This window comes from Physcomitrium patens, chromosome 5, assembly GCF_059467195.1.
Source record: "Physcomitrium patens ecotype Gransden chromosome 5, ASM5946719v1, whole genome shotgun sequence".
NCBI classification, from domain to species: domain Eukaryota; kingdom Viridiplantae; phylum Streptophyta; class Bryopsida; order Funariales; family Funariaceae; genus Physcomitrium; species Physcomitrium patens.
In genome coordinates, this window is record NC_143414.1 from 10626646 (window position 1) to 10653503 (window position 26858).

At 35.4% G+C, this 26858-nt stretch overlaps 3 protein-coding genes across 10 annotated transcripts; 1 reads left to right on the forward strand and 2 right to left on the reverse strand.

The window, feature by feature from the left end:
• Positions 1-1502: 1502 nt before the first annotated feature.
• Positions 1503-7201, reverse strand: LOC112282869 (uncharacterized). The gene is made up of 14 exons (XM_024520991.3): positions 6826-7201; positions 6428-6622; positions 6071-6145; positions 5731-5898; positions 5303-5460; positions 4863-5081; positions 4547-4673; positions 4099-4287; positions 3785-3880; positions 3418-3596; positions 3142-3261; positions 2773-2998; positions 2116-2459; positions 1503-1985 (listed from the first exon to the last, which is right to left on the reverse strand). The coding sequence occupies exons 1-14, from the start codon at positions 7015-7017 to the stop codon at positions 1820-1822; spliced, it is 2454 nt and encodes an 817-aa protein (XP_024376759.1). The 5' UTR covers positions 7018-7201; the 3' UTR covers positions 1503-1819.
• Positions 7202-19069: 11868 nt separating this feature from the next.
• On the forward strand, positions 19070-20740 carry LOC141045379 (uncharacterized). Of its 2 annotated transcripts, none has more exons than XR_012217486.2 (2): positions 19070-20414; positions 20560-20740. XR_012217486.2 is itself a non-coding variant. In XM_073533921.2 (2 exons), exon 2 carries the CDS (start codon positions 19688-19690, stop codon positions 20087-20089), a length of 402 nt encoding a protein of 133 aa, XP_073390022.1. In that variant the 5' UTR covers positions 19104-19312; positions 19588-19687; the 3' UTR covers positions 20090-20740. The 2 variants fall into 2 exon arrangements, 1 of the variants encoding a protein (XP_073390022.1); XM_073533921.2 differs by having other exon boundaries at positions 19104-19312; positions 19588-20740.
• Positions 20741-20800: 60 nt separating this feature from the next.
• On the reverse strand, positions 20801-26590 carry LOC112282766 (uncharacterized). Of its 7 annotated transcripts, none has more exons than XM_090250477.1 (13): positions 25865-26115; positions 25546-25646; positions 25192-25398; positions 24772-25059; positions 24401-24586; positions 24022-24217; positions 23731-23876; positions 22801-23063; positions 22196-22364; positions 21938-22102; positions 21767-21849; positions 21512-21656; positions 20801-21225 (listed from the first exon to the last, which is right to left on the reverse strand). In XM_090250477.1, the coding sequence occupies exons 2-13, from the start codon at positions 25546-25548 to the stop codon at positions 21103-21105; spliced, it is 1974 nt and encodes a 657-aa protein (XP_090106603.1). In that variant the 5' UTR covers positions 25549-25646; positions 25865-26115; the 3' UTR covers positions 20801-21102. The 7 variants fall into 7 exon arrangements, with proteins under 7 accessions (XP_090106603.1, XP_073390021.1, XP_024376594.1 ...); XM_073533920.2 differs by having other exon boundaries at positions 22801-23081; positions 25865-26007; XM_024520826.3 differs by lacking the exons at positions 25546-25646; positions 25865-26115 and adding an exon at positions 26365-26590.
• Positions 26591-26858: the final 268 nt, after the last annotated feature.

Sequence of the window (26858 nt, forward strand, 5' to 3'; positions counted from 1 at the left end):
ACATTATTACAGTCATAAGTCCGAGTCTTCTGATTCTGATTCTGATTCGTGATGGGGAAGAAGACAAAAGAGCCTCCCCTAATGGATTCACTCACTCACTCACCCACTCACTCAACGGGCTCGTGAACAACGTTTGGTTTTGTTCCCCACCCACGGGAACCTGTTCCCCTATCTCATACGATATTCTGTATCTTAAAAGTAAATATATACGATTATACGAAAATGAATACATGTTTCTGTATGAGAAGGACGCAAGTTTGAGGTTCGGGGGTTGCGCGGGTACGGGTGACGGAGCGGGACAGCCCGTGATCTGAAACCAGCCCGTGATTTGAAGAGCAAGAGAGAGTGCGGTGAGCGATGGTGGAGGGAAGGCTTCATGAAGCGCCGCAGATTTTGCATCCTAACGGCATTGCGAAGCACCAGATTCATTGTTTGTGAGTTTTTTTTTGTTTTTGTTTGTGGGTTTATGCACTCTTGTGTATACTGCAAGAAAACGTCTACATCCATGAGGCTTTTATCAATCCATATCAGGTCTGTACATGATGCGGCGTGGGTTGACGTCAATGAATCGAATAGGGGGGAAAAACAATTCGCGTGGTGGAGCCTCGGGAGGGGAAGGAGACGTTAGGTGTGGGTGTGTGGGTGTGAAGGTGTGTGAATGTGGGTGTGAGGGTGTGTGAATGTGGGTGTGTGGGTGTGAGGGTGTGTAAATGTGGTTGTATTGGTGTGTGTGGGTGTTGGGTGGGGCAGGATGCGGTGCTCACGTCTACCAACCATGAGAGTACGGTTTGTAGTTGACTACCCTTTCGGAAACCCAACCAGTTTTCTTCACTCAAAGCATTCATGTTGCATAGCACCAGCTCACTTCAAAGGAAAACCGGTCAACAAGACTTGAAGATTTGAGTAAATGGAAAGTTGTGTGGGTGGGGCTTCGGGGTTGATATTTCGTCGTCAGGGGTTGTCAATTTGGAATGCTGTGGTTGACGCGAGGCATGAGCCATGCCCCACTGAATGAATTTTGCAGCATTGTACTCCGAACTTGAAGAGTAGAAGGTGCCAAAAAGAATCACCAAACAGATAAAGAGAGAGAGAGAGAGAGAGTGTGAGGAGGGGTGTTGGCCATTCTTTTGTGTGACTGACAGGAGTTGTGCTTCAGTGGGTCACTAACCAACTTGTGGTGTCCTTGGAGGGATTAAAGGTTCTCACCAATCGCCTTCATAATCCTTTCTGTGCACTGTTTTGTTGGATGGAGGGAGGCCGTGGTGTTTTCAACTAATAGTGTGCACTTGATAAGCCCTGTGGTCTCTTTTAGCAAACCGGCCATAATCAATGTCTGCCGGCAAGCTGAGATTGGATAACAGTTGATTCCCTAAAGAAGTGACGTGACGTGAATTACTGTATGACAGTCTTCTAATTTGTTTTTTTTATTTTCATTTTCAATAAATCAAGACGACATAGTCGGTGTTAGCCTTCATACAATCCATCACGCTGCTCTTGAAACATTCGAATGAATAAGATTCTGAATCATACTTGAAGTATTATAGTAGATGCCTCAGCAGTGCAAGAACCTAAGTTTTCCACATGGGTTACAATTGATTAAAAGCCGATATCCTAGTGACCTGCTAGCTGTGAGATAGGCTTTGGATCACTGGTTCTTCAAGCGAAATTTGGCAAGAACTCTTCGAAACAAGTTACAGGCGTGCGAATCTCACCTTCGTGTGGGCCACTATTCTATCTACTCGCCCTGATATTCAGCATGAAACGGAACCAAGGCGGGGGTGAGGTGTCTAGCTTGGGGCAATCGGATGATTTTCGAGTTTCAACGCTCTGACGAAGAGAAATATATTACTAAAAAGTACACAAGGAATCCAGCAACTAAAATTCCACCATAAAGGAGTGTCTGAGTAGACTGTACTGGCCTTGTATACTCAACTCTGCAGCACCGCATAGTATCCCTTTCTGCTGCAATCAGATGTTCCACGTAGCTGCACATAAGCCAAAGTACAACATCAGTAGAGTACTTAAAAAAAGAGAAGACGCATGGATACTGGGATCGATTTCTGGGATGCCAGGATTTAAGGGATTGTAAAAAAAAACTTGGAAGACGAAACTTACTCCTGAGTAAAATGTGCAGACTGCATGATAGTAGAAGCATTCCCAAGGGCGTCCTGAATCTGATGATCATAAAGTAGAGATGACAGTTGCACAAGCTGGTCTTCCAAAGTGCTCAAATAATTTTCTAACCGCTCCACTTTCTCGTGTGGCACGGGAGCTGGTAAAGACGTTCTTTTCTTGTAGAATTTGTCGATCCATAACTCTACTTTGTTCTTCTCCTTCTCGCCCTTCACTTCTTCTCCAAGAGGTGTGCGAAGGAAATCAGAAACAAACTCCTGAATATTATCAGTGGACTGCCTTATTGTTTTGAGCGCCACGTGCACGCGAGCATAAACTGCATTACGCTGCACCATACCAGCAATACACAATTATGCAAAGCACAGACATGTAAACCCCACGTAGAATTCGCTACAAATAAAAAAAATCCCGCTGATGGGAAAAACATACTAATAAAATCAAACTTCCAACATCGGAAAGAGAGAAATCTTTGCACCAAGTAGAATCCTCAACAATCTTAAGCTTGGAGAATGACTAATTCGTCATGTGCTTCCGAGTCATAGTAAAGAAGAAAGCTAAACATACCAAGGTGCAAGTGCAGTTGTAAATTGCTTTGACCTACAATTAGAATGATGTAGAGACAGGTTGGCAGAAACTCACCCTCGCAGTGTCACGCAACAGGTGGCTCACACTAGATGTGTTTGAAAAAGGCCCAAAAGGATGATGACCACAAGCCCAGAGCCAATCGAGAATAGGACGATCATGGATATGAGATGCCCTCTCATAAGGTGCCACCAGCCCACCAACTACAGCCGCAAGCCCAGCTATTATATGACGCTGCGGGGAGGTAGGTATTGCCTTCATCTTTTTAGTTTCTGACACAGCACTACAACATTCAACCAACCAAAATGAGAATCCAAAAAATGTCCATATACAGTCAATTTTCTGCGGACTTCGGGCCACAATGCCGGGCGGGGGAGAGGGAGAAAATGAATTTTCTTAAGAAATGGAAGGCTCCGTCAGACTAACCTGAGGGTTATAGGATCTCCAGGATGTTGCAGGACAAAAATAGCATCATGACTCACCCACATGAGATTTTCTCCTTCCATCAATAGCTGCGGATCCACTCCATCCAAAGATAATACGAACCTAGATTATATCCCGAGGTTAACAGTGAGCACTTTAGTCCACAAATACTGCTTACCGATACAAAACACAGAGCAGGCATTACTTATCATAAAACAGCATTGGATACGCAATAAAAGAATAGTGATTGAAATGTATTGAAATCGTATATTTACTTACACAGGGACTACTCGAGTACCATGAGACTTTGTCACTGGTGTAGCAACAGTAGGGAATCGATCTCGAACAGTTCGTTTGGCATTCTTTTCCTGTGCGTTCTTTTTTAAATATGGATGCCTTGGTTGGCGTGATTTTATAACAGTATCCTCTTGCGCGTTGGGGGGTTCCTCCCAGTTGTGCTGTCATATTCGGATAAGGCACACCCCAGTAAAATCGTTTGTATTAATATTCCGTACAATCCTATTTAAGGCAAAAAATGTTGAGCCAGGCACATATTGCATAGACTTCCTCCTCAGTGGATGCAACAGAATGATATGCCACTGAGACTAAGACTATGATCATGTTTAAAGAGGGCTAGCGAAGTCACCTGCGGTGTCCTTTGTCTAAAGTATCTCCTTGAAAGTTCTGGGTCAGCTACTTCTAGAAGTCCTGCAGCAAGAACATCGGAAGAGTGTCGCATCTCCTGCCACCCGACAACATCAGCTTAAAGCTTAGACATGCCGGGCACTTGTGGTTCTGTTCAAGGTTCCCATCAAACTCTATCTTTCCAAGTTGCCACGCTTCTCTAGAGAAGACCTCACGCTATCAATGCAACAATAAGTGGATATGAGAACGTCTTATGCAGCACTTCAATAGAAACAAAACAAAAGATATGTGACACATTGAAGGTATGGGAGAAACCTCTCGCAACACAGCTCCATCAAGGAAGGTCAAAGTCTTGGCATGAAAACGGCCATCTGGGCGGGTTTCATGAGTCGACATTCCCCGCATGGCTTTTGCCACAGAAATGGACAAGCGTTCGTGATCATGTAAACTATGTATACCTGCCACTACCATAACCTCTTGCCCTGGTTGCAGCATTGACTTTACCTGCAGCACCATAAGTAAGATCGTGAGGATATTTACTTAAGAAGCGAGCTAAACAATGTGAATCTGCAAACTCCTTAAAACGCAGCTAAATTGCTATGCATAACATGTCCAACGTTCTCATATCAGTATGATAGTGGACATGTGATGTGGAGTATAGATGGCTTTAAGGCACTAAGTGCTAAAGTCTACAATTACAACGGACATGGGTAGAAACCTCAGCATTCAAGAACTCGGTGAAGGAATATAAAGTGAAGCTCACCTGATGCCTGATCTCATCCACATCTATGCTGTGATTACTTCCAGATTGAAGAATGTTGTAATGTAAATGGTTTCGAAGAACAATAATGGGAACCAACAATCGTGATGATACATCTACAGTATCGAACCTGTCGATCCAAAATAGCTAGTTAATTAGATAGAATTGATGCTATACCCGCATTCTTGTACTATACTTTGCAATGGATGGACACCTGAAGGAAAAGAAAACTGAAGGGTTGCTTGATTTCTTATAAAGATGCAAATGATCAGATGATTCTGAATGCTGGTCGAACGAGTTAGAACTAAGTGCAGCTTACCTGATATCTGGTGCAATGACGTGCTCTAGTGCAGACACTATCGTTCGAGATATTTGGCCACAAAACACATTCTCAACCACAGAAGGGTTGACAGCAGGGCGATATTTGGGAAGTAAAAGATGCTCGAGCCTGGGTACTGTCCTGTGCCCTACACTTCCCTCTTCAGATTCCAATCTTCCATAGGAGCAAGGTCCAGCTGAAATGTCAATCACCGCATACCTGCAGACAACGTCAAAAGAAGGTCCAGCAAAGAGTAGATTCAGCTGTACTGAACATGACCTTAACTCTCTGACACATAAGGAGGCCTAATCGAGAGAAATGAATCAGTCGTCAAGATATGGAAACATGACTAGTATCCTAGAATTGAAATATTAACTAGCTACTATGTCTAAAATTCGATAATGATAGGATACAACATCCACTTTCAGAGAGTTCTCTACCTTCCATGACTAAGCCAGACTTGCGAGGCAGCACCCCCATTGTACCGGTATCGATAAACAAAACCAGCTTCTTGTTTCAGGAATTGCTCAGAGGTAAGTTCGGTAATGCTAGGAAACGAATCGTGCTCCGAGGTCACATTTTTGGGGTCCATCCTGGCCTGCAAACAGTTCGTGATGAGTTCCAGAGAGATAGGTCACGAAACAGTCAAATGCTGGACGGGGTTGCCCTTCAGAAGATCTGTTGACTTCCACTTAGCTCTACCTACAAAACTGGAACAAAACATGATACGAATATAGAAACTCCATAATTGTGTTACGATCATATCGTTCGTTACTATGACTCTAAAGTCGACTTAACCGACCGCAAGAAACAGGTTAAAACATCCATGCTTGACTTCATAGAAAGCGTTCCTAGTCAGCAAGCACACCTTGTCAAGGTTGAGTATAAAAATCGCAGTGGGTAAGGCTCTGTTGAAGTCGTGTTCTGCACCTGCATCTGCCGGTAGTCCGAACAAATAACTATAGAGTCTATCAAAAGTCGACTCCATTGCTGTTGCCTCGACTTCAAAACAAGGAACTTCTTTACCATATTCGCTCTGTTGTACGTAACGCATCGAAAAAAAAATATTAGACAACACTGTAAACGTGTACAGAAAAACACAAAATTACTGCTGTTGTTTACCAGGAGTAAATTACGTGATCGCAAATATTAGATATACAAGCATAGAATAATCAATCTGCAATAGATGTATTTAGCGTATATAGTACCTCTCTAGCTACACCTGCCTCCACCATTTTTTGTTTCATCTCATCTTCGACCGCAAGAAGTTCTGTTGGCCCCACCTGGAAAACATCGCAAGGAATACATGATACAATAAGAGCTTAAATCTCACAATTAATAGATAATCAATTAGACCTAAGCAGAGAGCGCTCAAATTCATGACAAGCAAGTAGATGAATAAGTCAATAATCAAGGCAGTCACATATATATATATATATATATATATATATATATATATATATATAAACCCTAAACATGATCATTTCATGTAAGAACATGCTGAGTAGAGTTATTTGAACCTCACAAACACCACATATTAAGTATCACCCGTCTGAGAACCTTACTGGTATGACATTGTAACTCATGTCGAATTGAATGTCCAGCATTTCTCCTGTTTCCATACAAGAGGGACGATGTGAAGGAAAACTTGACTTCATGTGGTGATGCAATTTATCATGATCCAAATGAAACCGATAACCCCCATCATTCAGAAACCCTATCAGCACCACGTTGACCTCGAGAGGAACGGGAAATGGAACCTGAATTTTACAAACATAACAGCATCACAGATAGCTCTGCAATTGTTAGAGTATACACAATTTTCCACCAAAAAAAGACGGGGAGGGGGGATTGCTCAAGATAACACTCCCCATTCCTCTCAACGTGTAATCTACCAAAACTCAACTTTCATCAGCGCAATAATCCATGTACGACTGAGAACAGAAGCAGCCACTAGAGGCACCTGTGCACGAGAGTGTAGAAGCTCGTGGGTCATCTTCCGCACACCCTCCTTGTGGTCTTGAAAACTGCCGTGATGCCATTGTGGGTGCCCAGGGTCTCTTCGAAATGGCTCTTTCACAGCTTGAGCGAAGTCCAGAAATTCTAGAAGCAATACAATTGCGACGATCGGCACTATCAACCACCTTACACCCATCGTTTTTTTAGCACTATCAGTCCGTCTCCGTCGTCACACCACCATTGAATCGTCTCCGCGAGCTCACAAGCGTCCACTTCAAGCTCCTCTGCTGGGCTCTAAATTCGAATCTGGCAATCAAAGGCTGCATTGCACTTGTTTGCGAGCAAACCCTTCTCGTCCGTGTAGGGTCTTCGCTACCTGTGTCACTCGACTGCCGCAACCGGACCGTGTCGTAAGGTCCACCTCAGCAACGACGAGCCTCCGTTTGACGAATACACATCTGATCCACGTAGATTGGACGTTGTTTGTTTGTTTGATTTTTTGTTTTGTTTTTTATTTTTATTTTTATTTTGTTTCGTTTTTTCCTCTCTTCTTCTCCTCTTTCTGAGACAGCAGGATTGCACTTGATGTGTATACTTGATAAGAAAGGTAAATACATGGCATTCAAAGACCTAAGATCCAAAAAATTGGATGGTAGATGAAGTAGTATCATAGTTGCTAGACTATGTATTATGATATGTTAGTTGCTAAGCTATTGTGTATTATCATACCTCTATAATGAGGGATTAAATTTCACCTTATAAATTTTTTTTGTCTAATTCTCAACATTTCTTTAGCCATCCAAGTTTTTTTCCCAATGGCAAAACATCCTTTATCATTGTCAATGTCTTTATTTACATTGTCTAGAGTAATTTTCTACATCATTCTATCATAGTCTAGGAGATTGAACTAGATTTTTGTTCTTTATTTTTATTCCAAGTTTCTCTATTAAATGAAAAATCATTGAGTCATCTCCAAATTGTCCATAAATATATACTTCTTAATAGATAACATATTGTTTTCAACATATTGAATTTAAGAAGGATCATTTTGCAACATTTTTTTTTTTTTATAAAAAGGCAAGCTAGGAACTAGCTCTTCTAAGCATGGTGATAAGTTTGTGCAATATTAATATAATCCAGACCCACGCTTTTTTTTACTTTTGAGCATTCTCAAAATTTGTGAAGCATTATTTTGGAAAGATTTAAGCTACAAAGTTGATATAAAGGTGAAATGTTTTTAATAGCTTATACTTTCTTTTGAGAGTATTAAGTGTAGCCGACGCTCTCCATAATATTTATTATAGACTATAGTAAATACCATAGCTACAGTATTTAGAATATAGTGGAAAAGAATTGTTTATCCTCTTTCCTTTCTCCTCTTGCATACGAGACACAACCAGATCAATAGATTTTTATGTGTGAAGCTCTCTCTCCTTAAAAAACCCTCTTGTGTGTATTACTTACTATTATTCTTGTGTATGTGTGTATTACTTATTATTACTCTTGTGTGTGTGTGTGTATTACTTACTACTACTCCTGTGCCTTTTTAAACATTCTCAATATTTTCTATACATTAACTACAAAGCCTCTATAGTATATTAGCCAAATAAGAGTGACTTTGATCTTAGCTTAGAATTGTAACCAAACATCTTTTTATTTAAAGCTATAAGTTTCATCAAATTTGTCACTTAATTTTGATGTAGCTAAATTCCACGCTTTATGACTTATTATGTAGGAATCATCTACTAAGTTTGGCTTTATAAGCTATATTATTAAAAAAAAATCCAAAAATATGCTAATGAATCAAAGATATAATTTTCAAAAGTTTTATCAAAAATTCTATTGTCTTCAACAAATTTACTTTTGACTTTTATTTTAATAACAAATCTTACTACTTTTGCAGATCCTTGTGCTCTTACTATATTTGATTAATATATGTTCAAAGGAATTGATTCTTGTATTAATGATATTTTAGAGTTAAGAATAAGAAGTCTTGTTTGCTTGCCAACTATATAGATTTTAATTTTTAAAGATTTAGGCAAAATCAACTAAGCATTAAACTTATAATAAATATTGAATATGTTAAGTAAAAAAAACAAATTTTAATAATAGTACTTTAAGAGTGCTATAGAGACTAATTCAATCATTTATTTATAGTGATTCTAGTCTATAGCAAAGAAATCTTCTCCAATCTTCTAGATATTGATTTATTAAGGTTGTCAAAGTGAATCTTTATTTTGGTTTAGATAAAATTTGGGATTGACCTCTTGAAATGGTATAAAATAATTTTTTGTATGATTGCAATCATCTTTAATCCTTGTTATATCTTTTTTGTGAAGTTAAGTTAATTTGGTTGAAATAATATGTATGTCAATGAGAGAGGTTTTTTTTAATTCTATCATAGAGATCTATTTTTGACTTCAAGAAATTATTTTGGATCACTAAATTAAAGGTAAATTATGATTCTGGACGAAGATCTTTTAATTTATAATTAAGATTTTGAATCTTTGCCTCATTTATGTTTCAATGACAAAGTCTAAACACAATCAAGGCTCCATTTATCAAGTGCTTTAGAAGAAGCTAACATTAACATGTGTTTCAGTAAAGTTTAGGGATTTGAGTCTCCAAGCTATAGTGAACAAATTACCTATTTAGTTAAAAGATCACTTTCGGCTTCTTGAAGGCCTATTAGTCCAAAACCTCTTTCCTTTAATTCTTTGCAATATATTTTCTAAGCCACCTTTACACATGTGAGATCGTAGGTAATAATCTATAGAAAATTTATCATAAGGATTTTTTTTTTTTTTTCTTTTGAAATCCAATCCAAATAAGTATGAAGTAATAAATATATGATAGAATGATAATATTTATTATAATAATTCTTTTGGCTACATTTTTTTTGTAAACCATTAATCCAATTTTATTTAATCCTTTCTATTAGAATTTTTTTCACATTGTGAGAAATCAAAGAAAGCCCAAAAGATGTGTTCTATATCTTTAATAAGTTTTTTTAGCTCATCTATAATCATCCAAGATTTTCAACTAAAGAAAGTTTGGAAGATGTTTGGTGTTGCTAATATGCAAAAGATTATGACTATTTAATGTCAAGACTTAAGGCAAGTCCAAATTATTTCTTATGTAGCTAATATATTATTATGAATATATTTGAGAAGAAAAAAAAAATATTATTTAAGTTTAATAATTTCTATAAAAAAACTTAAGATCAATTTTTGGGCAATTTGGTATAAATATTTTTTAGGTGTTGAAGAAAGTAATAGATATCTAATTTATAAGTAGATTAGTATCATCACTTTTAGAGAATAAAATAATGGTACTTCTTATTAGACTTTTGAAAAAATATCCTTGTAATATAATAAAATTAGATATATTTATATATCCTTTGTTAATAATATGCAAATAATATTTTAAAATTCAATACTCATACCATTTATCATTGGATTTTTTCCATAATCAATTTCTTCATTTCTACATTAATAAATTGAGAGGAATTAGAATTTATAATAAAAAATTAGATTATATATTTATAATTTTTTTTATCTTATGTGGTTAGAAGGTTAGAATATGAATTGTTATAAATTTTTAAACATGATTCTTCAATTTTTCTTTTAGTCCTAATGCTCTAGATTTAAGGTCATCTATAATTTTAATTTTTTAGGTTGAGGATGTTTCTCCTTGAATACTTAAAAAAAATTCTTTATAAACTAATATTCAAATTTTTCTAACATGTTTGAGCTTTTACCTTGATGATTTCTTGCTTTTAGTCCTCAAACATTTTAAAGATTTTTTGATTTTTTTTAAAAAGAGTATTCAGCTAAAAAATCTAGAGAATTGTAAAGATAAAATTCATGTATTAATCCAAATTATAAGCTAATTTCAATTAAGAGTTACTTATAATTGGTGGTTTAAATTGAAAGAAGTTAAGAATAAGAATAAAAGAAGAACAACAAAAAACAAGTGAAATAATAGTAATCAAGTAATTCCATAATACAACTTGTCAAAGACTATTCATTAGATTTTTATCTAATAAAAAATAAAATTTAAAATCATAAATATATCTTCAGATATTTAATTTTTTTATATGACATAAAAAAATTCAAATTCAAATTACTATGAATAAGTTATAATAGTTTAAAGATCCAATATAAATAATATATATATATATATATATATATATATATATATATAACCATAATTTGCTTAAGTAATTAAAAATTTGAGCCTCACCAAAGTTGACAAATGATATATAAAGGTATTTTAGAGATGCCACAAAATCCTTAATTTTATCCTCCTACCTACAACTAAGGTGCTACAATCCATATAGGACTTGAGCACCTCTCTTCCTATAAAGACTATACTAGTTGCTTGTCTTCTTATTTTTTACTAATAAAACTAATATTTTTATAATTTAAAATTTAGAATAAAATTATCAAATTGTCTTTAGGACCTTTTAAGACCTTCAAATCTTACTCCATTTCTTCATAATGACATGCCCAAGACATAAAAAATATTTTTGCTTAAGTTTTAAAATTCATCTAAAAATTCCTAAAATATTTCAAATAAATTTTAAATAAATTCTATAAATATTTTTAATATTTTTTTCATCATACTATAACATTACAGCCATTTTTTAAATTTTTATAGTAATAAAATAAATTCAAATCAACTAAAAGTTTTATTTTATATATAAATAACTAAAAAAATATGAGGTTCTTTGTTATGCTTCTTCTAAATACTAACTAAAACTTATAGGTTTTTTTTTTTTTTTTTTTTTTTTATAAGTAGTAAATTTATAGAAAAGACCAATGTAGAAATTGGTTTCAATAAATGAACATTAATACTTAACAATAAGAAAAGATATTAGACTAACTAAGATAATTGATTTTTAAACTTATAAAGGTTCTATTTTTATAATTTTTTTCTAATAAGACTCTTATAATTAATAAATCTTTATAAATTCTAATAAGTACTTAAATAATCAAAAATACTCTTTAAACTTAATATTATTATATTTAAGTAACTTAAAATTATATTTTTAATAGTTCTTTCAATTAAGATCTATTGATAGGACTTATGAAGATTATATTATAGTATAATTTATCTCTACATCTTTTCTTGTTCTCACATGGCTTTGGTTCTTACATAATCTTTTGTAGAATTGAATGAATGTTTTAAATCTATTAAGGATGTTTTTGCCATATTTTGTATTAAAGTCTATTTATTCTTACTAAATCTTGAATTCTAAAGTCTTTAAGATAAAATTTATTTAATTTATAAATTTAATTTTAAATTTAATTTTAAAAAATCTAAAAATATAATTTGATTGATAAGTAATTGAATAGGGCTATATTTCTACATATATTAGGTATAAAAATATTATTAAAAAAAAGTAGTGATTGATGTAGAATTTATCAAGATAAGTCAAAATATAAATGACATCTTCTAGATTATTCCATACATAATTAAGGTGATTGATATAAGTAATATTTTTATTAATTTAGAATCTCATCTTAAAAAGATTCTAAATGCAAGCTTCATCTTTAACTAAAATTCTGTAATTAAAAGATTTATCTCTATCATGGTTTTTTAATGTTTTAGTCTCTTCTAAAGAATCAATACAAGTTGGAAGATATGAGGTCTACTATAGTAAACTAAAACTAATACATCTATATATACTTATTTGAAGTATTATTATATTATAAGAAAAATTAGATAAAATAAAAATATATATGTATATGTACATAATAGAAGAGATTATTTGAAAATATAATAAAAATATATTTTATAAATATAAATAATAATTAGAGAGGTAATAAAACTAATAAGTGCTAATATAATCTTTTTATTAATTATACTTCTATTTACTTGGTAGGACCATAAATAAGTCAAATTAAAGTAGATTAGCTAAAATAATATTATTGGCATATTTAAATAGAAACAAACATTAGAAATTTTAAAAAATACTTAGATAAATCTTAAATTGATATCTATGGGGGTTTAAATATGAATCTCAGTTAAAATTAAATCTTGAGACTTAAAACCACATGCCTATGGCAAAAAGGTTGTTTTTTTTCTTATTTTTCTTATTTTTCTTTTTTTTTGTATTGATCAAAAAAATTATTTTAGTATATGCAAGCATATATATATATATATATATATATATATATATATTAATTATCAAAAATCTTTTATGCTTAGATTATAACCAATATTCAAGCTTTATTATTTTTTTTATCAACTTTTATTACTTATAGAAGCAAAAAGAAGAATCAATTTTTAATATTATTATCAATTAGTCAAAAAATAATCCAATTTATTTATCTTTTTTTAATTTCTTTTCACATTGTAAAAGGTTATCATTCAAATTGTTATAGAAAGATTTAGTTATAATATCAAAGACATTAATTACAAAGAACCAAAAAGTCAATACACTCTTGTATTACTAGAAAAGAATAGATAATTGCTTAAACATGATACAATATTAAATTAGAATGGCTATTATTAAAGATAAAAAACTAAAGACTCATGAGACAAGATTAAAAGTAAGAAAGGCATTGATAAGAGTGAAAGAAGCTTCATTCTTGCTTCCATATATACTATCTAACTAAAAGCTACATAGCAACATTCTATAGAATTTCCAACACATATCCAACTTGTAAGATACATATCTAAGTTACAAGATAAGTTTCATACATATGCGCCACATGGCCAACTTGTACTACAAGTTATTAACATGTATAACACATGGCCAATATGTTGGCTACGTTTTTAACCTACCAATGAACTAAAAACATGTATAAAGTCAAATCTGCATCTATGAAGCTTTTAAGAAACTTTTCTGTAAGATATTATTAAATCTACCTTCATTTATCTTCTACCTAACACTTCTCATTTAAGTAATTACGTATTTCTTTGATAAATAGCTATAGTGTCTTATTTGGCATATAAGATGTTTTTCTTGTCCATTATCTATATTATAAATTTTAAAATCTATTTTTTATTAAAATATTTTAAAAATATTCAAAAAAATTGATAAAATATTTTATTATTCTATTTTTATATATTATATAATATATAATATTTATAATATTAGGATATTAAAAAATACCTAAAAACATCATATTAATAAGAAAATTTTTATGTATATTAATCTCTTAAAAATTTTAAAAATTAAAAAAATAAGTATTAAAAATAGTATTATATTATATAAAAAAATTATAAAAATTATAAAAAATATAATTAATATCTTATTGGTGGTACTAAAAGTGGCATCTATACCAATTATATTATAATATTTATATTAGATCATTATTCTAAACATAAATAGTACTTAAATACTAATTATATTTATATATATATATATATATATATATATATTTTTTTTTTTAAAAATAATCTAAGATTTTGTTAAATAAATCTACTTATTTAAACCATCATTGCACCTTCATTCTCTCCATCCTTGTTTTCAACTCCCATCTCTATTCTTCTCATTTTCAATCTTAACCTCAATCCTAGTTTTCAACTGTGATTTCCATTCTCAAACCTTATTCTTTATCTAAATCTCCCTCCTTCTCTATTCCCATGTTGATTTTTAGAGGTGGTATTTGTATAGCAACAAGTCTTATCAATGTATCACATATATGATCTCTATATGTATTTGTACTATTGTCACTAGCTTCAAAATATTACAAAATTCTACTTATAACAAGTAATGTGTTCCTTCTTTATCAACAAATTTTGCAATAATTTATAATCTTATTTTTTTTTATTTTAATGTGACAAAAATACCAACTACCTTCCTAAGTTGCTTTGTATTTCTTCATTGTCTTTAAGAATTCTTGCTCCTTAACTACACTCTTCTCTTATACATATTAAATAATTAAAAATTTTAAGGAATTAGTAATATTATGATGAGTACAAAGTATCAGCATGATCAGTAAAGTACGTATATCTATCAACACAAGCATGTTAAAATAAGATTCATATGTATTCATAGTTGGAATGGTTGAAGATTGGTCATTTGTAGATTGGTGACTCTCTAAGCAAGTAAAAGTTATTTTGTTTTTGACTTAGGAAGATGAAGTGATTTAGAAATAGTAAAAATTTTAATATAGTAAATTTATAATAATGGTTGTTATTAATTGAAGATGGAAGATAGATAAATTAAAATAATTAAGCTAAACCTTTGATAAAACAATTAATACATGAATGTGCTCAAATAACTAGAGGTGTATTCAATAGGTAAAAAATGACCTTTTTAGATGTTGATTTATGTAAAGCTTCTCTTAGCAAAATTGGCTCTTTTGTTGGTTGCTTCTTGTAAGAGACACAACAAGAAAATAATTCAATCCATTATCATTCAATTGGAAACATTGGCCATGGTAAAGGAAATTTGAAAAAACAAAAATTTAGAGAACTTATTCCTTTCTTCCTTAATTTCTCTGTATTAGTTTTAAATTACTTAATTTTTTTGTATCCAAGTAATTCATATTTTTGCATGCTACATCCAAGAATGGGTCCATTCTTCTTGCATTTGCTTGTGTATCTAAATCATTTTTAAAACCATGCTAGTCTTATCAAGTAGCTAAAGTCTATTGATATTACAACTTTAGAAACAAAAGCAATAAAAGAAGATTTGAAGAAGTAGAAATGAAGTTGTGTAAAATAGGCAAAGGATTATACACTTGTATGAAACTAAGTTAGTTGCTATAATTATGGATTAATCTCTCCTTCCTATCCCCTGCTCTTGAACCATGATAGGCATCCATTTTTTCTTCATGTCAAAGTACGAAAATAACTCTCAAAAGCCATAGAACTTTTCTCTTGCTTTGGAAGCATAAATAAGTTGGATGCAATTAAATTTTGGTATGCTTTGCACCTTGTCATTTCCATGAATTCCTCAACCGTTTTTATTTGTTAATCTCTAAAAAAAACTACTCTTGTGGCTATGATCAACATTGCTAAGCATATAATTAAAAATTTGACATTGACATATAAGTTTTAGAACCAACCTTCGAAACATGGATGATTGTTTTTTAAGGCATAATCTTAGTTTGCTAGAAGATTCCACAAGTCTCCAGCTTATGAATAAAAAATATGTCTCTGTTTTTTTTTTTTTTTTTTTTTTTTTTTAAAGTGGAATCTAGCTCAATATAAAAGCCTAACTGATTGTCTCTTTTCTCAAAGAACATTATTTTGTAGCGCACTTTAGCTCTAAGATCATTGCCATTTTTGTGTGATAATATTAGTATATTGTAAAAGATAAAAAATATTGATTTTATTATAGAAGAGCCTAATAAAAAGTTATAGTAATAAAACATGCATAAATGATAAGAAGGTAGTAAAACTTTTAGTATTAATGATGTTTTTTTATAAAAAAAAATTAAATAATGCTTCTATTTTCTTTGTAAGGCCATAAATAAGATAAAATTAAGTAGATTAGGAAATTAAATCATATAAGTATCTTTAAGATGGAATTAAGAATAGATTTTAGTAAAACTTACTTTAAAATACCAAGAATCGATACCTAGAGACAACTAGTTGTGAATCAAGGTTAAAATCAGATTCTAAGATATAAAACCACATATCTATGGTAATTTTGAGATTCTTTGGTTGATTAAAAAACAAACTTTGAGAGCAAACTAATGAAAGTTTATTTAGAAGTTGATTTCATATGATTTGAAGACATATTGAGCTTTTTAAGGTTTTTCAAAATGAAAGATGTACTCAATACTTTTGAATTTTGAGAAATAAAAAGAGGTTTATAATTTTGAGGATTTTGTGGGTATTATAATACTTTTATAAGTGAATTTTTTTGTGTTTATTATTGTATGTGTCTTGAATTTTTTTAAATAATTTGATATTGATGAAATAATTAGATTTAAAGAGGTGAGAGTTTTATTGGATTATGATGTCAAATATTTAAAAATTAGGATTAATGAGGATTTTTGTAAACTTGCAAGATCTATTAATTTTATTGAAGCAAAAATTAAAGAAAGAAATTGGAACTTACAAATCTACACATCAACAAATTTTTAAAGAAATTGAATGGTTTAAGAAGGAGAAATCATTGGTAAAAGATCAACATCTAAGTTGGAAAAAGACTGCAGTCGACATCCAAGAGATTTAGGAGTTTTTTTTTTTTTTTTTTTTTTTTTTTAAAAGTGAATTTTATTTTTTTTTAATTTAATTTTTTATTAATTGCTTTTAGATTAAAATATAGATGAAATTTTAGTTGAAATCGAAGAATTTATTAATATTCATTGAGATTTTAAAATAAATTTAGAAATTTATTAAGATTTATTTAAAATTTGTTTAGGGATTGGTTTGGCTTTAGGATTTGATTAAGATCTCATTAGGATTTGGTTTTAGATTTAAAGATTAGTTAGGATTTGATTAAAGTTTGGCTAGGATTTGATTATAATTTCATTAGGATTTGGTTAAGATTTAGGATTTATTTAAGATTGATTTAGTATTTAAAATTTGATCAGGACTTGATTATGTTTTATTTAGAATTTATTTAGAATTTATTTAGGATCTATTTTTTAAAATTATATTTAGTATTTTTAAGTCTATTTTTTATTTTTTTAAGATTTTTATTTTATTATTTTTAAATATTTATTTATTATTATTTTTAAATATTTCGTTATTATTATTTTTTGAAATTAATTTATGACTTCTTCATATTTTTTTAGTAATTTCTTTTAAATTTCTATTGATTTGGTTAAAGTTTGATTAGGTTTATTAACGTTTAATTAGAATTTATTTAAGGTTCTATTCAACTTGTTAAGATCTTGTTATTGCATTTTTCTATTTACCTTCCAAAGTTAAGTAATTGGTGCATTCTCAAGCTAAAATTCATATTATATGACACCATCAAAGCTAACTGCAAACCAAGGAGCATCCATTTTCTCATCATTGTCATTCTTTTTATGAAATTTGCTCCTTTCTTTATAAATCTATTGCCATCATATAGCCAAAGCTTGTCCTTTGTTAGGTTGAAGTTTGTGTAAATATTTATAAAGCTATTGCAAGTATTTTAAACAACTTCTTTTAAAAATTGGAGCCTACCAAGGAAAAATTCTATTGCCGTAGCTAGAAATACAAGGGATTAGGACAAGGATTGAAAATGGAGGAATGAAAGGTTGAAATAAGAGCTAAAAATGGATGAAGCATGAGTTAAGAACAAGAGGGTGGGAATGATGTTATAGTTACAACAAGGTGGATTAATTTAATAAAACAATGAGTCATTTCACTATATATATATCTAACAAAGTTGTGATTTTTGTTTAAGAAACTTAATTGCACATTCTAAGCTCAAATATTTTTTTAAGTATAGATTGTTTTATGTGGAATTCTAAGAAATTGACACTTAGATTTGCTTATATATGTTAAACAAGTAAACTATATTGTGAGTAAGATATTTTATGTGAGATACCTCTTGAATCATGTCTTCTAAGAAATCTACCTTCTTCTTATACATATTTGTTATCTTTTTTCAACCTTGCTTTTAAAATCTTAAATTTGTTAACAAACTTATTAGCAAAGTCTCTCCACCATATTCAAACAAATCTTTTATATATAAAAAAAAGGCATAATCATCTTTTATATTGTAGTTATATTTGTAAAAAATTAATAGATGGCTTTTTATTAATACCATACTATATTAATTAATACATATTATTACAATCAATTGTCTAAATAGATAATTGATTGCAATGTGGTTCTTCTTAAACAAATATCTATCTATGTATTGTTATGATTTCCATATCCTAAACTCTAAAATTTTAAATCTTGCTAAAAAGAACATTGTCATCCAAATAATCACTCATTATTCTATTTAATGATAGTTGGTTTTTTTTCATATGGTAAATGCATCTAAAAAACATCATCATTGTAGGATCTATATTTACATATATTATTTTAAGACACACCTATTATATTTGTACCAATATATTAACCAAATATTACCAAATTAACCAATAAGTACCATATTGACTAAGTATTCAATTCTTGGCAGATGAAGCCTTTATCTAATCCATTGCTTATTGAATAGTTAGCAATTATTGGACTATCAACCTCTTCAGCTAAATAGTTGAAAGAATGCTTTTGGCCTCACATTGCCACCCGGAGTAATTTGCTCAGCTGAGAAACGTTCCCCCCCCCCCCCCCCCCCCCCCCCGGCAAGAGGCATGGAGAAGGGTGGCGGCCAAGATTATTAACTTAGAATGAAGTTTGATGCTGAAGTTCCCCTAACGGACCTCTGATGCTGCAGGGCCACAGAGCGACAATTGTATTCTTCACCTTGAATCCCTTGCGCTTCTCCGCTGCGATGGTGACTTGAGCAGTAGGCGTTCTTCATCGGTTGCTGATTGTACCCTACGTGAATTAGGAGCCGTGTTAAGCATGCAGGAGCGGAACCTTCTCAATGAGAACGTTGGAATTGTATACCACGATTCCCAAGTCATAGCGCGGTGAATCTACCAATCCGGTGTCGGGATCTGGTCGTCTACTATTTTGTGCGTTGTGGAAGTCTTGTGTTGAGATGTGGAAGATTAATGTTGCGGTTTAGGCTTTCTTGTTTTTATTCATCTTATGACTGTGTTTCGGTCTGGCTTCTTTTATACCTTCATCCGTTTACTTTTGTTTTGTGACCGCGTAGATTTTCTTCAGAATATTCCGTGTATAGATTGTCTGAAGTTATCGTTTAGCATTGTGTCCACTGAGGTTACCGTGATTTTGTCTGCAGCGGGAGAGGCCGGTTAGAAATCTAAGAATTGTGTGGTGTGAGGAACGAGGGTAAGAGCGAGAGGCAAGAGGTTTAAGAAGGAAGCAGGAAGAGTAGCAGGATGAGAAGGGAAGGTCACGTGATACGGAAACCTTGGAGCCATTGCCATAACAGAACAGAAAAAAGGATAGTAGTTGGCTCTCCGGCCTGTCATGGATCTTTTCCTCACAGTAAATCTCGAGGGAAGGGCAAGGGCAGGTTCAAAAGGCTCTTGTCTGATATTCCCAGCACTCACCTGTTATCCGACTGGCGCGTGAACAAGCCTTCTTTTCTGTCTGCTCGCCAAACTGTAAATTCTGGCCTAAGATGGGACGCAGATGCAGACTGGCCAATCAATTATGACGACGTAGAAGAAAATGATGGTGATGATGACGGTAATGAACCCGAGACATGGGTATTATCGATTTCTCTGTTGCTGGACACGGCTTCGAAGCATATACAGGAAATTGCGGATGCTGGCTAAGTGCTCCTGAAGGCAGAAGAGGAGGCTTCCAATGGCAAGGAATGCGAAAAATCGCATGCTCCACTTTCGGAGCATTCTGACGGCGATATCATTGATGCAGAGGTACTGGATTTTAAGAGTTTTAAGAACGAGTTCGAGGTTTTCAAGAGCGAGATTGAAGCAGTGTGTTCGCGGACAAGCACAGAAAAGTGCAGACAGCTGGTCGGACATTCAGCTCTCAGACGTTGATGAGTCCAGTCTCGGCGAGTGGGAGGACGATTGGTCTGTTATGGAGGATGAAATGACCGTATGAATTTCATAACGATTGATTGCAGGTTTCGATCAGGTGATTCCCTCGATTATCCTACTACATGATTCCTTCCTCTTGCAGCCACTCTTGAAAACGATCACAACTACTTTTGTAACGACCATATCTTGCTTCCTCTACACGGTTGGTGCAATTTTCGAAGTCACTGTTTGCTTGTTGACAGGTAAACGTATCCGAGTTGATCAGTTGGCGATAATCGAAGCTAACATATGCTTGATTGCAAGAATTTCTCAGACAATGAGAGTAGCCAATTGTGGAGACTGTACATTTATGCAAATTGATTGGGATCGTTTTATGAAACAAATCAGACCAGCCTCATTGTGCTGTTCTTGTAATTTTTGTAAACTGTGCACGTGTAAATTGGACCAACAACTCTCCAAAACGGAAACATCCAAACAGCCCGATTGTATGTTGAAAGGAATGCTATAATTCATTAGAAAACTTCTGTAGCGACAGTACATCATAGTAATGATGATTACCATTATCAGCGTGTAAATGTCACATACGACCTGAATAAGTCTCTATACCTGATGCTTCTTCTCTTTCTTTTCTTTTTGGAATAAATGTGTACGCTGGATGCTTAATCAATGTGTTGCTCCATTACAATAGTGCCAAGATCTAGATCGTCACTTTTACTCCACGTCTGGTTGCCTATTCTAGATCCGAATGCCTTGTTTGGAAGCTATTTCTCAGGCCCACAAATGGATTAACACATGCTGACTTCTGCCACCCGCTTGGCAACAGAAAAGGCTTGTTCTCCTGAAGTGTGCTGTATGTGCCCGAAGAGCTCCTTCTTCAAACATGCGACAGCTGTTTCTAGGCGCTGCAGCTGTGCATTTGCACAGCATCAAGTCAATCAACACGCATGTACAATGCAGTCACGGGAAAGCCTGTTGAGGAATCAAATGGACTTTGAACATGGACGTACTATACTTGTTACAAATGTTTTTCTTGACCGCTGGACCAAAAAGATGATAAAATTTTCAGAGCATTGTTATGTTCAGTTACGCCATAACCCTAATTATACCACGCTCATCGTATCTATTCCAAGAGGCTGCCAGAAGATAAAGATTGTGGAAAACAGCTGCAGATACTGAATTCGTGAACAGATTTACCTCCTGAACTGCGTTGGGATTATGTACAAAGAGCCCATAGTAAAGGTCAAAGCTGTCTGCCTCTCCGGTCTCCGCCAGTCTCAATATATCCTCATATCCCTTGGTGTTCATTGGAGTACTTTCCAGCTTCATCTTGCCAAGGATTCTACGAATTCAAGATCACAAGTTAGAGTAGACACATTTTTCTCAACACGTTGAAACCCAGAAGATTTTTAACGGGGTCGTGTATTGGAAGTCTGTAATGAAGAGTCTCACCGGCAAACAGTATGAGTGATGAACTGACTCCCAGCCGCATGTACATCGTGCTCTCCGCACGACATTTCAACCATTTTGCATCCCTGATGATGCGCATATACGATTCAGGATGTCAGGGCTCATAATGAGGATGAAAGAGTGAACATGAACGTCAGGAGTAGGAATCAATACCTGGCTACTGAAAATGTCCAGAAATCTGTTACATCGGTCCATGCGTGCGCCTTCTCCAATGCGTACTCTTTCATACACAACCGGCAAGCCAGCCCACGACGCTCTTCCACTGTTCGGGCCGAACATGGGGTGCGTGCATAGCACATCAAATTGAGGTGGTAGGATCTGCATGAGAGAAACAGTACGAAAAGCAGTTAAGAATCCTTTCTCAACTGAAGGTTCAATACCAATATCTGCTACGGACTATGATGAACTTACTGTCAGAAAGAGCTGCTTCGGAAACCCCTTGACGGAGAGGACGTCCACGAAAAGAGTGTCCGGTTTAAGTCGTTCTACTGGTAACGACCTTAGCACAGTTTCAGTGGAGATAATGGAAGCGGACATTATGACTATGTCGGGATGTTCGTCACAAAACGCATTCACGTCTCTGTAATCAAGATAAATCATGCACGATGTAGTTAGAGAGAATTGGGTAAATAATTACCAGCACATTTGAAGTGAGTAGAACAGCAGTCACATAATATAGCATCAAGAAAGAACAATGAACAAGAAAGGCATGACATTGGATGTTAGAGGTTTGTGATCCATGGGAAGGGAACTCGCAAGATTGGATAAGCTTATAGAAGCAACCATGAAGCAAGTTCTCTTGTCGGGAAACCCTTTGCACAAACACATTTCGATGCTCCAAAACTTTCAAATGAGCTTATGTAAAAGTTGCTCCATTAGTGTGATCTTATTCTCTCTAAACATTGAGGTCTTTCACACAACATTCACTGGATTGAAGTGAACAGCATTAACTAAAGATATCTATGAAAATGACGCTCAAGTTTACAAGAAATACTGGCATGGTGTGAGTCACATACCTATGGAAGGAGACACCCAGTCTGCGAGCAACGTCTCGGTAGTCACTGCGGGAAAGGGCCACCACCTCATGACCTTGCCCACAGATCCGCTCCGCAAGGAATTGTCCGAAGGTGCCGAACCCTACGATTCCAATCTTAAGCCCCTCCATGACCTTCGGCATGTGCTGATTAGGAGAAGCTTGGCCTTGAAAACCATTCGGTTTCGAATCTACACGATTAGGTGTTTCAATTTTCGTTGCTGCAGCTCCGTCTCTATGCCTGCACTGCAAAGCTCCACTTGACTAATTACCAACTTCAGTATCGACATGGTTGAACCTTGCAAATCCAATTCGGGAAACAGATACTCGACGTCTCTCTAGCTCCGGTAGAGGTAACCCACATGGACAATGCATTCAACGAAGATTACGCTGGCTGCTTTAGCGAATAGGCACACGCCCAATCTCGACGATATACATATTCCCTTTGCTATCGCACACTCCCACACTTCGCACTCGGTACACTCTCTGCTTGTGTGAATCCAGGGACTACAGTTCGAGAAACCATAAAACACATGAAATAAGGAAAGCGACAAACTCACTCATCAAGGTGGCTGAAGGTGCAGAAAAAAGTAATGAGGTACAGTTTTATCAAATCTACAATAAACAAGGAACGGCGCAGTGGACGTATGCAGCATTTTATTTTCAGTTACTACAAATTGTCTCTACATATGCACTTGATGCGGACACTGAATACATCTCAATGTGTACAGTTTCCTGCAGGATAACTTGAGGAGCAAGAAAAAGAGACGGGACTAACACCAATTAATTTTTATTTAAATCCGGAAAGCGCCTCCAGGACTTGCTAAGTGCAACTCTCTCTGTGGCTTGAACAGACAGTTTTCATCACTTGAAAATAAGGGAAAATTTTACTATTAGCAGATAGAATTTGCACCTGTAGAAAACGAGAGACTTTTTCGTCCGGAGGCGATAGCTTCTCCTCAGTAAGGGGATGCTCCTTCAAGAGCTGAAGAACTGCCTTCCGTTCAGGCATGCTTGGCATTGCACCTTTGGACCGCACACAGATGGAAGCTGCTGCAGCTGCAAGCGACGAAAGAGGAAAGCTGAGGGAAATCAGGAGTAGATACAGCCTATTTCATTTGAAAGCTGTTGGAGTAACTTGGAGAATCAGATAGGACTAGTAGATTTTCTCAAAAAGGAATGAGAACTGAAGTAAAGACTTTACCAGCAAACCTAAGCGCTTCTGCTGGTGTTTGACGCTCGATTAGAGCAACAGCGTAAGAAGCTGTAAAAGTGTCACCAGCACCAGTTGTATCAACTACCGTTGGAGCCAGGATAGCGGGCTGATAAATTGGAGGCTCCTTACCAGACACAAGAACGGAGCCGGTCTCTCCCATCTTGACCAATACTTGCTGGACACCCTGCTCGAACACAAGGAACATCATGCACTTGCACCTGTGATCTGATTACCGCATCTTGCTTGAGACCTCACGCATCGTTGTGGCAAAATTAGGTTACGATGTAAAAAGAAAAAAAACTAAACTAAACTCAACATTATTGCAGCTAGAATGCGAATAAACTACAAGACAGCCATGGAGCCGCACCATCTCTTGAACCTTGGCAGCTGCTAGAAGAATTTTCTCTAAAGAATTGGTTGGCATTGCAGTTAGCCGAGCCAACTCCGACTCGTTAGGGCTCAGCACCGTAACATGTTTCAGAAGCTCTTCTGGAATAGGACCTTCCGCACCTCCGGCATCCATTATCACGGGAACACCAGCACTTTTTGCAACCTACAGATCAGAAAATGATGACATTGGGTTCAGAATGACTCAAGCAAATGGCACTTCAACATCAAAAACTTCAATGCTCACCAGAGAGGGTAAAGTCCCTCAATTTTCTAAGGGAAAATCCCGGAGTGATTTATTTTGATGACATATAAAGAGAAGGGGAGAATCAGAAGGGAATCGCCATTTACCTTAGCAGCTTCCAGATTGACTGCGTCTGGAATTTCACGTTGCAGAAGCACTGCACCTGCTCGCTTGATCAACTGCTGCGCATTAGCTGTTAATCTGCTGATACCGTCTTCTAACTTAGGCCATGCGACATTAGCTCCTCCGACGATGATAATTGAGTTTTTCCCTCCTGGTTGTAACATAACAACTGCATGACCAGTCGGAGAGTCGACCGTGTTCACATGATCTAGACGAACTCCAGCAGATGCGAGGGCATCTTTAACCAGGTTGGCATGGCCGTCCAGTCCAACCTGCATTAGATACGAACTGGGCCTCTGAGGCATCCACTCTGATGGTTCTTATTATATTCCTTCTGGATGAAGCTGGCCTTTGCGCAACCAATCCCGACATGGAACTTCATTTTAGAAACATGAATCATGTACCTGACCACAGAAGAAAGTAGGGTAGGAAAGACGAGCCGCACAAGCAGCTTGATTAGCGCCCTTTCCACCAGGAAGAGTCTGGCCACTTCTAGCAGCAATGGTTTCACCCTCGACCGGAAGCCGCTCAACCTCCACATAAATGTCAGCATTCACCGATCCGACTACGACCAAAGGAGAGCTAACCGCCATTTCTTCAAGCTTCAATGACTGCACAAGTGAACGTCTACATTGCTTAAGGCTTTGAGCAGCCGAAGCGTTTTGGTGGCAATACGACTCTAAAGTGCAAAACGGAGGGAATGCAAGAGCTGCAATATTAGAATACAGTAAAACCATCAAAGATACAACTTGAAGTACCATAAAATCCTCAAGTGAAAAACTCAAATTTGTCAGGGGGCGCAATGTCACTGGTGACAACTTATCCGCTTCAATACCAATCTGAACCTGGCACAGAAACGCTGCTAACCCTAAAGAAAATGAGATGGATGACTAGGCTGGAGGTGAACTCATACAGTGCACGAAGAAAAACAAGCACAAGCAGATTCCAAAGAACGCAACGAGTTTTGATTTATTTATTTATTTATTTATTAAAAAAACACAAACAATCAAAAAAATAAAAGCACATGACAAATGGGACGAGTTGTGCAGCTACAATAGCATCATTTCCTCGACGCACCTAAAGGTAACGCAGAAACCACGATTTAGACGTGCAGCCCAACACAGAGAGCCTAGAAACTCCAAAGCAAGGAGACGACGAGTGGTGGTCTGTGAAGTAATCACCACCGTGCGCAATGCTCGCCTTCCAAGCATCAAAACATATCAGCTCTTCTATGCGCAGGCCAACCAAGGACAAAGGGACTGACAACCATTGTCAATGAAGCGAGAGAGACAAAGACTCAATGCAGCAATTCCACCAAGACGTGATCAATTTCCGTCGGCCAGCACCTTCTGATTCCGTAACTGGTTTCGTACAAATCAGGCCCAAGCTCCTCGTGCCAGCTCGCTAGCAAACGTCATGCATTCCGTCGCACCGAATCAACGAAAACGAAACATTTCCCCATCCCATCCACCAATTCAGGCTCCCTCCCAGAACAGAAAAAAGTGGAGCGATAACGACGAATTCATTTCGCGGTTCCCACCCAAAGCCACAAATGGCAGTTCCAGGCTTTTACCAACCTGCGCAGCCGGTAAAACCAACGCCGAGCTCTGATGAATTCCAAGAGGCTCATCAAAGACGGCGAAACGAAACCGCAAAGCACTCAGCATTCATGGAAGAGGACTCGTTTCGGATTGAACGCGACGCCCAATTCCGCACAACACCGACAGAGAGTTGTTGAAGGTGGGGGGACGAGAGTGCGGCACACACTGCAGTGGCTGAGCATCTACAAACTTTCTCATAGTTGCGCTCCGACATTGGACATCCACGCTGCCCTTATGGCCCCGTCGATCGACGATGCATCGCCAGCCTCGAACAATGCCGAATTTCGTGCGGTGGGTGCCACCGAGAGTACCGCCACAAGGGCGGTGATCACGATGCCAGTAGGAGTTTTTCGAATTGAATAGTTTGCTAGGTGTGCCACGAGGGCCTTCGAAATGCGTGACGTGGAAATACACGTGGCACATGGGTTTGTTGGGTCTTCCTCGTTTGGCTAACTTAAAAAATGTTGGTG

What these genes read in the sequence shown, in the direction of transcription:
- LOC141045379 (XM_073533921.2), top strand. Translation starts at nt 19,688, where the DNA reads ATGAGAAGGGAAGGTCACGTGATACGGAAACCTTGGAGCCATTGCCAT.
- LOC112282869 (XM_024520991.3), bottom strand. Translation starts at nt 7,017, where the DNA reads ATGGGTGTAAGGTGGTTGATAGTGCCGATCGTCGCAATTGTATTGCTT. An exon ending in TTCTACACTCTCGTGCACAG is followed by an intron (nt 6,623 to 6,825) that starts GTGCCTCTAGTG and finishes TGTAAAATTCAG; the next exon opens with GTTCCATTTCCCGTTCCTCT. An exon ending in TGTTGCGTGACACTGCGAGG is followed by an intron (nt 2,460 to 2,772) that starts GTGAGTTTCTGC and finishes GGTATGGTGCAG; the next exon opens with CGTAATGCAGTTTATGCTCG.
- LOC112282766 (XM_024520825.3), bottom strand. Translation starts at nt 26,454, where the DNA reads ATGCTGAGTGCTTTGCGGTTTCGTTTCGCCGTCTTTGATGAGCCTCTT. An exon ending in TCAATCTGGAAGCTGCTAAG is followed by an intron (nt 24,587 to 24,771) that starts GTAAATGGCGAT and finishes TCTGATCTGTAG; the next exon opens with GTTGCAAAAAGTGCTGGTGT. An exon ending in AAGTCTCTCGTTTTCTACAG is followed by an intron (nt 23,082 to 23,730) that starts GTGCAAATTCTA and finishes GTTGGTAATTAG; the next exon opens with TCAAGTGGAGCTTTGCAGTG.